Source organism: Protopterus annectens, chromosome 6.part1 (assembly GCF_019279795.1).
Source record: "Protopterus annectens isolate FY-2018-M chromosome 6.part1, PAN1.0, whole genome shotgun sequence".
NCBI classification, from domain to species: domain Eukaryota; kingdom Metazoa; phylum Chordata; order Ceratodontiformes; family Protopteridae; genus Protopterus; species Protopterus annectens.
Genome location: NC_056738.1, coordinates 301,991,622 through 302,008,347, shown reverse-complemented (window position 1 = coordinate 302,008,347; position 16,726 = coordinate 301,991,622). Strand labels below are relative to the sequence as shown.

At 37.6% G+C, this 16,726-nt stretch overlaps 1 protein-coding gene across 1 annotated transcript in view; it reads left to right on the top strand.

The window, feature by feature from the left end:
- Window positions 1-16,726, top strand: part of ABCA12 (ATP binding cassette subfamily A member 12) — a 793,480-nt gene that overhangs the window by 310,948 nt on the left and 465,806 nt on the right. Inside the window, exons 28-29 of the mRNA XM_044075367.1 lie at window positions 320-431; window positions 6,818-10,696. Of these exons, the coding sequence (XP_043931302.1) occupies window positions 320-431; window positions 6,818-10,696 (3,991 nt within the window). The remainder of the gene's footprint in view (window positions 1-319; window positions 432-6,817; window positions 10,697-16,726) is intronic.

Genomic DNA, 16,726 nt, shown 5'->3' with positions numbered 1-16,726 from the left:
CTGGGAGTCATGTCAGTGAGCTTGGTGCACAGTGCGAATTATTGCACAATTGCAGGCACCTGATGGCACCTGTAAGTACCACTAGTGACACTGACTAATAGGGTCAGCAAATAGTTCAGAAAAAGTGTCCAAAACAATGATCACATAACTACCACTAGCTGTATTTTTCCAGGTATATGACGCAGGGGTTACCATTTTTGATGAATGATTTAAGAACAAAAGTGGCTTAAATGTATTTCTTTTTATTTATGATATAGTGTAGTTTGTTTTGATGTGCATCACATACTTAAGGTATGCTGTCTCCGTTTCCAACTTACAGACACTTCACAGTTTTGTGACAGCTGCAATACAACCATAAAGTGGGAAGTCTTCAATGAAAAGGTGGCTATGCTCATAAAGAAATCATTGAAGGATACAGACATCCAAGAAAGGTAATATCACTTTGTTCATTGAACCAAGACATTTCTTCATTTCAAAAAGTGTTGAAATCTTTCTTACCTTTAAAATAGTTTTTTCTGTATGTCTCTATTAAAAGTCTAAAAGAATCAAAATTTTCATAAATTCTTACATGAATTATTTTTCATAATGCATTTTCATCACCTTGGGCCCAAGACAGAACCTGGCATTTAATTATACATGAACATTTAAAAGTACAGGCAGTGAGGCTACTTGCTGAAATAGGGACGGAAATTTGGTACTTAGAATCTGGATGTTAATCCCTAAAGAGGCTGCTGAGGTGAAACCATAGTATGTTTGTTGCCATCATATTGTCTGAGCTAAATGAAGCTTTTATTTATTTAATCCATCCTGCAACATTTCTGTTGGACTATGTATTCTGTACACTTGTATCCATGCATTAAGGGTGGAATTCAAAGCAGATATATAAACCCACATATGCTGTGGCACTTAAATGTAACCTTCCTAAACCCCAAAGACCTCCTAGATGAAGTACACATAGCAAATACTCTCAGCAGCCCTGAATGCACTCCTTAAAAATGACACCCACATCAGCACATAGAGCCACATCTCATGGGGCCTCTACTTCTAAGCCCATAAAGCAAGCCAGCACACAGTCCAACATTCTGGTTATTGGAGACTCCATAATCAGACACACTGATGTCCCTCTCACCAGGCTGAGTAAGGAGAAAGTCACTGTTAGTTGCTTATCATAGGCTAGGATCTTCCACATTACACATGCACTCAAGCCACTGGACCACAATTACCAATATGACTCAGTCATAGTCCATATGGGTGTAAATGACTTGAGACGTACCTCCCTAGACTACATGAAGAGAGACATCATAGAGCTCTCGAAATATGCATCCCAGGCTGGTATGAGCCTAGTACTGAGCAGTGCTTTATGTTCTCCAAGAATGATGACACAAGATAAAACAAATATGACTGACTTTAATAACTGGCTTAGCTTCTGGTGTCATTCTAAGGGGAGCAACATTTGTCAGCATGGAAGGAGATGGTCAACAGACCATGCTGCTTTGCCAGGGTTGGTCTGCACCTCTCCCCTCTGGGCTTTCAAATATTAGCTAAAACATTGTCTTCCTCCACAGTGCTTTTTTTAGGCAATGCCAAACTGAAAGTACTTCTGACATAACAAATCAAAACCAAGAAAATCTAAAAGTATTACTGCTCAGTCCTAGGAGTCTAAAAAAACCTCCACTCCCTAGAAGCTGTCCTCACCCTAGAGAATGATGACATCTTTGCAGTCACTGAGACATGGCTTACAGCCACAGAAAGCACACTGATAGTAAAAGGTTATAATGCCTTCCCCACATTTACATAGTACACAGACAGGGACTAAAGGTGGAGGTGTCTCGATTTCCATCAGAAATAAATATACCTCAAGATCGGTCAAACAAGACAATGCACTTGAGTTACTCTATGTTCACATCATCATAGATAAAATCCAATACCACTTCCTTGCAAGCTATTGGTCTCCTATGACAAAGGAACTTAGAATTCTGTTAAATGTATCAGGGTTAAAATTAATGAGGTTACGCAAAGTTCTAAGTAAGCATTGTTTGACATGATGGATACTGAGTCTTTTTGCATATACAGGGAGGTGATCACTGGGAGAATCAGAGAGAGTGCCACTGGAGACATATGTAGTGGAATCAGACACCAATTTCCAGTCAGGAGTTAAGCACTGTTTTTGGGATTGTTATAAGGGGGGGGGGGGATAAGCTGAGTCAATCCAAACAGGTGTAGGCTAGCTGATAGATATTTTCTGTAGGTATTCTATGAATCAAAATTTTGGCCTTTTGTTAATAATCCCTGGAACATACACCACTCCTAATCCTGCCCTATATAACACTCCCTTTGAAATAGCAGCTCAATTTAACACACATTTATAGAAAGCATTAAAGCCCTTACTAAAAATTTTTCTGCCAACAATTCAACATGCCATTTCCTCAGATAGCAAATATCCTGTATTTCACTCTAAAACCCATCCTAACCTCCTACATCAAATCGCTACTTCTTAAACTGAAACCCTGTTCTCCTTCAGTAGATAATCTCCCAACAGAATACCTTAAAAGTGGCTGCTAGTTCCATAGCCTATCCTGTGTCTCTTCTAATTATCAGATCTATCAAGGAATCATATGTTCCTTCCCTATAGAAAAAATTCTTCATCATCCCCTTTCATAAAGGTGGAACCTCATCTGATATAACCAATTACAGACCTATTGCCATGTTATCCCCTATGTCACTAACTCCGGAGAAGTGCATTCACAAACAACTTCTTCAATGTATTCTTCAGGAAAAGCTCCTGATCCCCACATAACATGGTTTTAAACCCACCTATAGCACTACCATGGCCTTATTAACTTTTACAGATACTAGTAAAGCCGGAGACAAAGGTAAACTTGTTTCCTTTGCATTTATTGATCTCTCTAAAGCTTTTTATCTAGTCTCTCACACATAAACAACCTCTACCAACTGCCTTCATTTGGGCTATTGCAACCCATACTACTATGATTTTACACCTACTTAACTGATAGATACCAGTCTGTTAAATGGCTGTCCACTTTTTCTCCCTTCCTTCCTCTCTGCCAATACCGATGTGTCACAGGGCTCCATTCTTGGTCTCCTACTCTTTAATATATTCACTAACAGTTTATATAAGTCCTGTCACCAAGCTTCACTCATACAGTAAACTGATGATTTCACCCTAATATGCATTTCCAACAGCCAAGTGAGGTCCAGGGAAGTAAATAGTGTGGGAAGAAATAGCCAGGGAATTGTTATGGCTAGGCTTGTATAGGCCCTAGGGCTGATAGCCTAGTACCAACCAATGAACCTATAAACCTAATACATCTTCAAAGAATTACTCAAAAAGCCTTTAACTCTGCTAAAAGTTGGCTACGGGATAATCACCTGCTACTGAATCCCAAATAAATTCAATGACTTCTCTTTTTTCAAAAATCCCATTTCCATAAAAAAAAAAAAAACTTTAAAATGTCTTCCTTAAATAATATCATGGTTGAGGTTATCACACACATAAAACTACTTGGCATGACAAATAATGGCAATCTTAAATTTAGTTTGCATATCCACAACAGCATGAAGAAAACCCATCAAAAACTAGGCACCTTACATAGAGTAAAGAAATTCCTTATAGACTATGCCAAAGTAATTCTAGCTATTACTTACCTCTTACCCTCCCTCCTATATGTAGTCCCTATCATGACCTACCTACAAATTTCACTTAGTTCTAAACCTGAACAGTGCTATAGCAAAGTTGCCAGATTCACTTGCAGCAAACCTTACTGGACCCATCACTGTTTACCACTAAAAACACTTAACTGGCTTGAGCTTCCTCATCTTATAGCTTATACTCAGCTCAACTTAACCCATAAAATCACCCATGCCCCATTTTCCTGCCCCTGCTCTAATACTATCTTCCAAACTGTCCCCTTTGGTCAAATAATAAACATCTGCTTGCCATCTATAAACCACAAAGGACTGCTGGGGTCAGTCTCTATTCCAATAGTGTATCTAGAACTTGGAATAAAATTCCTATATCAATCACGTCTATCCCACACTTTCATCTTTTCAAAGCAATACTAAAAGATATCCTCTCTGCCTCTTGGCTTTGTCCTTGCTCTGCATCTGGGATATAGCTGTGTAACACCTTTCATCACCTTTCTTATACCTCCCTTTAAAGGAGTAAATCACTTAACCTGCTTATCCCCCTTTAATACCTCACTTTATTGTACTTCATAAACTACTACACCTCCTTCTAATTAGCACAACCAAATTACTATTCCATCATTACTTCTCTGTTAGCACTCAAACTTGCTAATCTCCTGTAATACCTCACTCGATTGTATTTCTTAAATCACTCCTACCTATCTTGTAGACCTCTTTCTATCTGTAAAGTCTCAGTACAAGACTTCTAAATTTAATATGTGTGAAAATCAATACATATTTTATTATACTATTATGTTATTCATTCACTGAAACTGCATTATAAAATTTGTTTTTGTAAGTGCTGATTGCATTAAATATGATACCTTACAGCTATTCTCCCCTGGCTTCCTCTGAAAAAAGGGCACCTGTGCCCAGTCAGACTTTCTTGGTAAACAAATGTAAATAAATAAATAAATAACTAGTACAGAATACCTTTTGGCACCATACCAACCATGTCCTAAAGTGTTTTCATACTTTACGTATGGAGTGCTGCAATTAACCAACCAGCCAATCAGAAAATGGCATAATCTATAAAACCAACACTAAAGAACATTAAAGTAGTCAAAGTACATAACAAATCAGTATAACCATAAAATAATAACAATAACCTTACCATACATGTAGAAGATTATCAGAAAATTAATAACAATACAAAAATGTTAAGCTTATGTCAAAACTGGTGCACATACCTCTCATCCTCTTAGTGTAAGAAATTTGGACAAACCTAAATTCATGGGGGGGGGGGGGGGCAAAGGCCCAAAAATAGGGACAGATTTTAAATATTGTTCTTATGAATGTAGAAAGTTACTAGAATGGCATAATTTGAATTAGCATACAATTTCCAAAGGTCACGAACTCAGAAACTCAAATGTAAGTCATAATTTAGTGACTTCAGTCCTTAGTGGTTGGCTAGAAAGCCACTAATTTTATGAGGGATAGACCAAAACTATGAGGCAAGAATCTGGACATTCTGTGAAAATTTGGACAGTTGAGAGGTGTGCTGGTGCACAATGCAACCCCTATGGACCATATTCCAAAAGAGTTGCTCTTATTGTAAGCCTGACCTGATTCGAAAAGACTTTCATTCAGTTTAAGTGACTGACTTAAGTGTAAGACCTCTCTCTCTCTCTCTCTATATATATATATATATATATATATATATATATATATATATATATATATATATAAACATAAACAGGCTTACACTAGGTGCCAGATTCCAAAAAACTGTTCTCAGACTAATCACAGTATAAATTCTTTTGTATCAGGCCCCAAGATAGACCTGTTTTCAAAATCCTACATAAGCTGTTATATGTCCACTTACACCGAGAGAAGAATGAGATTAGGTCTTTTGGAATTTGGCTCTTGGTCTAAGCCTGTTTGTAGACAGGCCTTACACTGATGTAAGTCACACTTGCAATGAGAGTAACTCTTTTGGAATCAGAGCTGACTAACAATGAAGCAAGTCTTTTGGAATCTGGCCCAAGGTGCTTCTCATTTCTCATTGCACTTACACCGTGACTCTGAACCAGAATTTCTTTCTCATTAATTGATCAACCTGCACTGAGCAATTATCATGAGTAGAGAGAAATTCTCTGAAACGTGGCACATGTTTAGTCAATAAGTGGACTACAATTGTTTGAACATGTGCAGTTTCAGTTATGCTTGCTCAGTGACGGTACATTGGGTAAGAGCATATTTTTCAGGCAGTACTAAAAGCCCAACAACATCTGCAGTACTTTACTTTTATGGGGTGATACCACTCACTCAAAATAGGACCAGGCACTTATGACAGAGTGAGTGTGTTGTCAGAACCTTAAGAGTGCAAGAACTGAACATACGTTGTGAGGATGCCATATCAAAGGTAATGGTGTAAGATATTAAAAGAAATAAGAAGCAGTAAATAAAGTGGTTGCAGTCACTGGGGGAAGGATTAAATTAAATGTAGAAAAATACAAACAGTAGATGAAAGGAACCCGGAAAATGTGCAAATGGGGTACAGCTTGTAGAAAGGGTGAAACATTTTTGAATAATAGAGAGAGAGAGAGAGAGATGACAAGTTCCTGCATAATTATTTTAAGCACCATTATGAATTAAGTAAATATGACAAAAAATTAGTGTATTCACTACTGATAGATAATGAATTAAAAATGTAAGTGCAGATGCAGCTGGGCTGTCATCCCAACAAAGATCATCTTAGGCTAACTTCTGAGCAATTTCCCTTATTGTCACTGAAAGATGTAGATATGTAGTATATGTACAGTGCATCCTGAACTGTTCATAGCACAATGTGGAGGAACAACTAGAAATTAGTCTTTTTCTGAACATTTCAGATTTTTTAATGTTTTTATATAGAACTCAGACAAGTTATTCACCTTTCTCTATGCCTTCTTTTCCTGAAACACAGATATGATAAAATTAGTATTCACTCAGGGTTGCATTTGCTTTCTTACAAATGAGTGCATCTGGTTTAGCGGAAAAAAATGTGACTGTACAATTAATAAAAAATATTCTTCCAAATGAACTCAGTAGAGTACTTTAAGAGAATGACTGAGTTCTTATGATTTACCTTCTATATCATATCTGATCACATCTGTAATTTTTATTTCAGATTACTTCAAGCAACTTGGCAGTTTGTTTTCAACAAGTACAATTTCTTACTCAAAAACCATCCTTACATGGTGCTACTCGGCAACTTACTTGAGAACAGGACTGAGCAAGCTCTAATTAACAATACAGAGAATCTGCTAAATGCTACCCTCCAGATGTTAATGAGCAGCATAGAGGAGTCAGAGCAATTATCTGCATATCAGTCAGATCTAAGAAATGTCCTCTTTTACTTGCTGATGGAGTTTGACAGATATATCCTAAGGCAGCCCTTACAAGAAGAATCTTATAACATAACAATGCTTCAGACATTTGTAGATGCTGTTAAAATTGTTTTAGAGCAAGTGCAGCAGCTAAGCTTTCTTGAAAATCAGACAGAGATCCTTGAGATGGCAAGTAATGTAGAACTCATAACGGAACAAGTAACACAACTGGTCATGTGGTGTCAATCAGTCAACAAAACAGACTCATCATTTGTAGTGCAACTCCTGCCACAAATGTCCAAGTTACTGAATGCAATTCAGTCAGAAATTGGCCAGCTAAACAGGACTTCCAATTTATCCTCCTTTACCTCCAACTTTCTGCATTTTCTGGATGACATTCGAAATATTTACTTACATGGAAGTATCTTCAACTCTTCCAAAGAGGCAGAATCTCTAATAGTTGCATATACCGAGCTGCTGAAAAAGCATATAGCAGAAAATTCTGCCTTAAACACATATCTTCCATTTATTTTCAATTCCTTTAATCTCACAAAGCAATTAACAAATAGTCAGAGCAACACAACCCTAGAATTACTTGCTAAAGTATATCAAGCCCTCATGGAGAGTCTAAGCAGTATAAAAAATGGCTCTGATCCTCAGATGAAAACAGTACTGTCAAACCTTATCAATTTGTTCTCATGGCCTGCAAGTGAAGTAGATGGTTCAAAAACTAAGGAACTGCTTCAGTTACTTAAAGTATTACAAGTAGCCCAACTGTGTCATAATACACTGGATAATTGTACAAAGTCTGTAGCTACAATTTACCAAGCAGCATCCACCATTTTACAAGAGTTAAGTGGAGACCAGGTGGTCAATGTGACTAAGTGGATTAAATTCTCCCTTCACCTGAGAGAGGTATTTAACAACTCCTCTGCTCCACTTGACAGTTATTTTAAGATTACCCAAACATTTGTTGAAGATGCCTGGACATTTTTGCTACCAACACATGATGCTACCTTAATGCTCAATGTTCTCTCAATCCTTAGGAACATTACAGAAAACCACGAAGAAGACATTGCTGCAGACCTTTTCACCAGTCTTCTAAATGAAACAGGTTTGAATGCAACTATAATACCAGAACCTTCTAAACTAGTATATGTCCTCCAACATCTTGAATATTTGTTACAAAAGACAGAACTTTCCAGACCAGTGGAATCCATTTCCTTGTCATTCGTTTTACAAATAACAGAAAATGCAGTAGATGTTTTGCAGCTATTCAATGTATCTTTGTATCAGAATGAGGCAGCTGACATCAAGAAGGTCCTTGAGTACTGGCTACAGCTAGCAAATAGCTATCATGATCCAAGTGAGGATCTGCATGGTATTTATGAGGTCACTGAGTGGATCTTGCAAAACAGGATTTTAATTTCCAGCTACATTAACAGTACTTTAATGTCTCTGCATGCTATAAAATTTTCTTTGCAAAATATGACCCTTACACCGGTGTTTGTAAATGTACTTAAGGAAGTGACACATGTCATGGAGTTACTAAATAACAGGAGTAGACTAACCTCACTAGCAAATAACTGTTCTTTGGCAATGTTGTTTGCTAACAATCAGCTACAGTCACTTCCAAAAGTCCTTGAAATATTAAGCACGCAGGCCAAGTTACTGTTGAGTGCAATCAATCTCTTAGCTGAGACATCATCTCAGAGCGTACCATTCATCATGTCTGAAGAAGCTTTCACCAATATGCTTCTGAATTCCAGTTTACCCTCATATGTAGCTTCTCTTGTTAAGTCTGTATCGCAGTTAATATCATCTTTGAGTTCACCAAATGATGAAAGCATTACTGAAGCTATACAAGCTATATTTCAGAGTGTGGACAAGGTTTTATTAGCACTGCCCAATCAAGGCTCATCCATTATAGATGGCTTGCAACAGATTATTGTGTCAGCTTTTGCCACTTCAGACATTCAGAAACTAACTGATATTCTTCACCATTTTGGTATTGACAATCAGTCTCTTTCAACACTCCATGAAATCATTCCCAAATTAAAATCTATAATAGAGCTGCTGTCTACACCAGACAACCTGAATCTTACATCTTTAGTTTCACAGATTGGCCAAGAAAATTTGAAAGGGATTATGGGTACTATTAAAGAAGCCACGCTACTCCTGCAAGAAATTGCATCATCAAACAATGTCTCTGAAAACCTGTTTTATAAGCTGTACAACTTTACAGCTTTATTCCTGAGTCAGGCATCCAATACGTCTGGCATGTGGGACAAACCAGCCTTGGGAGCTAGGTTGTGGGAACTAATATATCTGTCTGCTAGTGCTGTGTATGGGAATGCCTGGCAGAAATCTTTGTTTGAAGCATGTTCTGCTTTGGATATCTTTCAGGCAATATTAAAGGAAGTAGGAAGAAATGTCGACTTTGCACAACAGAATGTCACTTGCCAAGCTATTGCGAATATATCTCTGACTGTGGTGGACTTCTATAATAATGTACTTTACTATGTGAATGACCCCCTTGTAAATCAAACTGCTTTTGAGGTTCTGAAAGAAATAGCCAATGCCACAGAAGAGACCACATTGTTCCTTGTTAAACTGTCTAGTTTATTCAATTCCAGCTGTCCCTTAATAAATCAGATGCATTATATTGTCAGGCTCCTATCAAAGGCATTAAATGCCAGTGACACTAATAATTGGCAACAGCTGGTTAACTCTGTCTTTACAAATCAGACTAGTACCACAAGGTCATTAATGTCTGCTCTGTTAAACCAAATAGTGACCTTTTTGAAAAATCAACTAAATGTATCTAGTAGTAAAGATTGGACTGTGTCTGGCCTGAATAATGTGGTCACATTTATGTACCAAATAATGAATGATACATCACTGGCAAACCTTATGAGCAATGCAGTGCAGGAGAATGTAGGAAACACAGGTCAAAACAATTCAGTTCAATATGCACTTGAATCCCTTTACTACCTTCTAAGCCCACGTGTTTGGGAAAAGTTTTTTCCAGAAAAGATTTTGCAGCACAAGTGGAACTTGACAAGCCAATCACTGCCCGATACCAGTGCCACAGATGTTGAGTTTGTTAATGCTGCTTTATATAATGCTTTCGTAAACATTAACAGTATCCTCCTGACTGAATTCAATTCATCTAAAGAATTTCAAGTCTACCCACAAGTGTCAGATGTGACTGAAAAAGCTTGGGATTTATTCTCTACTAGCCTCAAAGAAGTATCTACAATGATATCTAACCCATCTTTAGTGACCTTGAATGACACAGTGACAATTGTACAACACATCATTTCACTGATGTCATATCTGACATCTGTAGGAAATTCCACTGCTCACTTTACAAATGCTTCATTTTATCCAGAATCTGCAGCAGATATACTCGCCAAATACTCCAGTACTGAATTTCTAACAAAGTCCATCGGTATTGTTTATAATCTCGCAGTTGATATCATGAAGCAGGATCAGTCATCCAAACAGAACAATATTGGAGCAGAAAACATTGTTTCTAGCCTTATTACTGGACTTCAATTACTGCTTAACAATTCTGCTGAAATTCCTTCAGAAAGTTTAGCCATTAACCTCCTGGGGGTCATACAAAGTAAACTTCATGACATGGCTCAAGTCAACTCTTCCAACTGGAATAGCATGTGAGTACTAATCATTTTTTACTCTCTGCTTGTAATTTGTTGTTTTGGACATTAACAGGTTTCAGGATGTCTAATGCTAAATAAAAAGGATGTTCCCCTTGTAATCCTCCTTTGTCAAGTAGTGTACATTGATAATTTTCTTACAATTGCATTGTTTGCCAAACTGAGATTCAGGACAGCCCTCTCTGTCTGTCAGCAATCTGTTTCAAGCAAATATTACTCTTTGATCATCCCACCTTTTTTAGATATACATTTGATATGCATGCTTATTCATCTTCTTACAGCAAGTGAATTAGAGATCATATACCCTGTGGTTGGAAGTGATGAACTCTAACGTGAGTGACCTTTAATATAGTCAAGTATTATTTTGGGTTGAGATTGGTCCCTTGAGTCTTCAGTTGCATGTTTAACAATATTAGCAGGTGTGGTACTGGAGAATGGTTGGGGGGGGGGGCATTTTTAGGTAATATCTCTGTTTTGAAAGAGCTTGCATTTTGCTTCTTTGAATAGGTAGCTTTTTAACTCTGAGGGAAACATTTGTAAGGCAGTTATGGATTTAAAATATGTAGGAATGGATGCCCAAACACATGGATGCATGTGTTTTGTAGACTGTAGTTTTGTGAGTTATTAATGGAGATGTTAGTAGAAGGAGGGAGGGGTCTTTGGTTGTATGGGGTGAATCTCTCAAAGAGTCTACCTGCAACAAAGGAGATGTGTAAGATGAGAACTAATGAGATGTTTGACTGCTCCCTTACCAGACTATGGTAGGAAAATGTGCCACTCCAAGAAAGGAGGAAGATGTGCCACTCCAAGAAAGGAAGAATATATATCATCCAAGAATGGAGGAAGATGTGCCACTCCAAAAATGCAGGGAGATGTGTCACTCAAAAAATGGAGGAAGATGTGCCACTCCAAGAATGGAGGAAGATCAGCCATTCCAAGAATGGAGGAAGATCAGCCATTCCAAGAATGGAGATAGATGTGCTACTCCAAAAATGGAGGGAGACGTGTTACCCCAAAAATAAAGGAAGATGTGCTACTCCAAGAATGGAGGAAGGTGTGATACTTCAAGAATGGAGGTGCATAGGTGTAACTGCACTTCACAAAAGTAGTAAGAATTCAAAGGTAACAGGTTAGTCTCTACTACAGTGGACAATGTTGTCAGTATTTTTTTCTGCTATGCAATGGGGAAATCTATTCTTTTTTTTTTCTTTTTTTTAATTTAATGGTGATGTGCTGCTCAGTCCTGGTAGCTGAGCAATACAACAGCCGAGGAGAGGAACCAGTACAATCACAAGAATTACCCTTATTTTGCAGAAATGATTTGGGACCAGTACGTTAGCCTATTGGGACTGTCCTATACACAGCTGAGTGGTATTTGTGAATTGCTTATGATTCTTAGGGGGGGCATTTGTATTTGAATTCTGCACTGTGCATGGAGTACTTTTCTTATACAACAAAGTAATACTGCATACAGTGTATTATCCCGCTGTCTATTAACTTTTATTCATAGGATCATCATCAGATTATAGGCTATTGGCCCTGAGGCCCTTATAAGCCTAGCCAAGAGTTTAGTCCATGCTTAGACAAGTCAGTACTCAAAGCCCCTGTCCAGCAGGGACACAGGTGGAATCCCAGGAGTGTATTTTTGTTTCCATCCATTATTAATAACAAATTACTTTGATACTCCATTCTGTGATATACCAACACTTTTCCATGGTGCACAATATTTGTAAATACTAACCTGCATCTGCAGTACTTGTTCTAGGCAGGAGTAGAAAATGTGATTTAGAACCAGTCCAATCAAACAGCAAAAAAATTAATGTATGAATGAATAACCTGAAATTAAAGTGTTGTCTCCTTCCCACACACTGTATGACCCATGGGATGGGATATTATGTTTTGTATGTATAGCACTTTCTACAAAGTCATACAAAATATATTATAGATTTGTGGTATGAGTCATCAAAGAAAGCTTTAAGACAGTAGTGTGTCAAATGAACCAAATATGACCTGTTAGATGGTGGTGCATTTACTTATTTAATTTTGCTGGTCAGGAGGTTTATGAGTCTGTCAAGTGTGAGTCTTATGTCCCCTTCTCTTCATGATTTCATGGACAGGATATCAAGAAGCTGCTAAGTATTAGACAATATCCAGTTGGTGAAAGTAAAGGTTGCATCTCCGTTGTTTAAGTGAAATGCTGTCTGCAGCTGGCAGGAAGCAATTCCCACAAGTGAAGAGGTTTAAGTATCTTAGAAATGTGTATGTGAATGAAGGTAAAGGGGCTTGGAAGACTTACCATGGGATTGATGTCTCTGCAACAATACTGCAGATGTTGGTGAAAGAAGGTCTGAGTCATAGATCTAAGTCCCTAGATTACTAATTAATATATGTCATCATTTCCAGCTGTGGTCAACAACTTTTTATAGTAACCAAATGGATGAGATTAACAGGCAAATAAGGCAACATGTCAAATCCTCCAAGAGCTCCTTTGAGAGAAAGCTAGCAAGTACTGCCAAGGATAACCATAAGGCCTTTTACAGTTATATACGTAACCTAAAGGGTAGGACCCAAGCATGTGCAGAACTGGTAGCCTATAGTATCATACACACTGACCCCACAGAGATAGCAAACCTGCTAGTGGATTGGCTTGGCAAAAAATTCACTCCCTTAGTCCCTCTTAACTTACAACAAACCCTCCCCAAACCCTCCCCCCAACCTTACATATCTGAAGAGCATACATCCCAGGCTGTCTTTTAAACAGGCTAAAACCTGAACTAGGATCACCACTAAGCACCTTTTTCAATCATAGCCTAACCACAGACTTTGTTCATGTGGAATAGAGAACAGCTATAGTTATTCCCCTCCACAAAGGTGGCCTAGCAACAGACCCAGGGAATTACGGACCCATAAGCCTGACCAGCCTCATCTGTAAGGCCATGGAACATATCATTATAGACTTCATAAATAAAGACATAGGTGACCTCCAAACCCTGGATTCTACCCAATTTTACTTTGTGAAGGGTAGATCCTGCTTGTTAAATCTGGTGGATTTCTTTGAAAGTGTGACCAATGCCATTGATAAGGGCAAATCTGTGCACACAGCATACCTCAACTTTGCAAAGGCTTTCAACACAATCCCACATTTAGGCATTACCGATAAACTTAGCAAACTGAATGTAAATCCCTTCATTGTAAGATGGGTTGCCAACTGGCTCACAGACCAGACACAAACTATAAAAGTGGGAGATTCCACATCAACCAGCAGACCTGTTAACAGCAGGGTGCCACGGGGTTAGTGCTGGGCTCCCTACTGTTTGATAGATACTTCTCGGAAGTTCAAGTCAAAACTAAAGGGCTGTGGTTGACCAAGTTTGCAAACAACTGCAAACTAGGTGCAATCACGGAATCCCCAAATGTTGTCAGTATACTCCAGGATGGTCTCACACAGACCAACAACTTGTGTATAAGTCACACTCTCAAACTGAATGCAAAGAAATGCATCATCATTCCCTTCTGCACAAAAAAAAGTCCCTTCACACTATCAAATCAATAACAATACCCTAAGTACACATGAAGTGGTAAGGGACCTAGGATCACAGGTTGAATGCAACCTTAACTTCGACCACAATCTGTCTACCATTGTAAGGATATCTTTCCACGTAGCTCACTTGATTAGTAAAGGCATCACCTTGAGAGCAAAAGAAGTTATAACTCCCCTATACTCAGCACTTATCCAGCGCATAATTGAGTATAAGGCCCCATTTGTATTGCAGTACTAAGCACCTGAAGCAATTAGAGAGACCTCTGAGGTTTCTAACAAAGAAGATCAAGGGCCTCCAACATGTGCCTTACATGGACTGACTAAAATCACTATACTCCATATCATATAGACGTTTTAGGGGAGACTTATGCCTGGCTTACAGAGCAACCCAAGACCCAAACCTTATGAAATTACTGCATATCCATAAATCAAATAGGTCTAGGGATACCCATTCCAGGGACATAAATATGGCCTGTGGCTTAAAAAGGATATGCTGGAGGGACAGATTTCTCTCCTAGCGACTGCTACATCTTTGGAATAGGTTACCAATTTATGTGAAACAGAGTACCTCTATGACACTGTTCAAGAGGAACCTGAATGAGTGGATGAGGCACCATAAATTCTTACCAGGAATTGCACCCACAACTCTCCTGAACATGGGCAGTCATTACTGAATGTATTCTTGGGTATTGACTAGTACCTCTATGGTATTATATTGGGTTGAAACGGCTAGGGTTAAAATGACCTCTGGGTCGAAGGCCTAGTAATCTCCCATGTTCCTATGATTGATCCTAACTGGTATTATGTGAGGTAATCATGTGATGTTAACATCTCTGCCCTGTTAAAGAGTTCCAAAATAAATAAATAAATAAAACCCAAACATAGCAGTGTATTTGGCATAGCTAGAGGTTCCTCTCCACATTTTCCCATCACTGTCCCAACCCACCTGTAGCTGATATTGTCCAAGGAATAATCCCAGGAACACTAATGTTATGAGTAATTGGAGCAGAAAGTGCCAGATGGTCAGATGAAAAGTATGCTTTCAAGGGAGGGGGGTTAAAATAATTAAAAGCCTGTCCAAAGTAAAACAGTATTCAATGAAAGTCCTACAATGATTGGAATGATAATAGACTTGAAGGATGGTTCCAAACCTCTACAAAGTAAAACAGTATTAGATAAAAGCCATACAATCATTAGAATAATAATAGACTTGATCGATAATTCAGAATGTTGCATTTAACCAGAGCTTATTTCTCTTTCTGAAATCCCATGACATATTTATAAGTTTGTTTTGCGTAGTGCTTGCATCATGGATGAAAAAGATCAGCAAAATGTCCCACCTATACACTAAAAACTAATAAAATGCTTCAGTTCAATCAGACAGCATGTCTTTTCTTTATTAGACAATTCATTAATGAGGAGTGTTATATATGTATCTATCAATCAATCAATCAATCAATCTATATATCTATCTATCTATCTATCCATCTATTTCTTTATCTCTCCATTTGTTCTCCAAATATATATATATATATATATATATATATATATATATATATATATATATATATATATATATATATATATATATATATATATATATATTTCTTTACACACACACACACACACACACATATATATATATATATATATATATATATATATATATATATATATATGTATAATCTTACCACCTATAAACTTATCCAGACTCTATCTGCTTTTCCAGCACTAAATAACATGCTAAACAACTATGCTCCCAGTCAGTCATTATGATCCAATGACCAAAAACTCTTGTCTATCCACAAACTTATCACATCTGCTGGACACTGTATTTGTACTATGTTGCTAAGGCCCAGAACTCCTTATCTCTATCCATCAGGTCAATACCCTCCCTCCCATCCATCAAAACCATTCTAAAGGGCTTCCTACCCAAAGCTGTCTCTTTCCTTGCTCAACACCAGGATAAATTATATCTCTAAATGTGAACTTATACCTATTTATCCCTTACACCTGCTAACTCTCCCTTCCTCACTCACTTATTTACTTCTATCAATTTCACTCCCTTGACTTTCTCTATAAATTTGCCTTAAGCCTGCTTTTCTGTGACTTTGTATTACAATTCCTGTTTGTATTTTACTAACTTACTTTCAATTTCTATATAAACTGGCTAATATTTCTCTAACTAATATCATTGTCATATAACTTTTATCTGTTCTAAACCAATGTTTTGTTTTCATATTATATCTAGTTTGGTATAATTATGTAATTAATAACAATTAATACTCAACCCAAACAAAACTAAACTACTCATCTTCCAACCCACCAAACATACTCAAAACAACTCCCATTTTAACATCACAGCAAAAGACAACACCACTATACACCCAAACGAACACACCAAATTGCTAGGAGTGGAAATAGACAATAAACTAAAATTTGACATTCACATATCCATGACCATAAAAAAATTCCACAAAAAATTA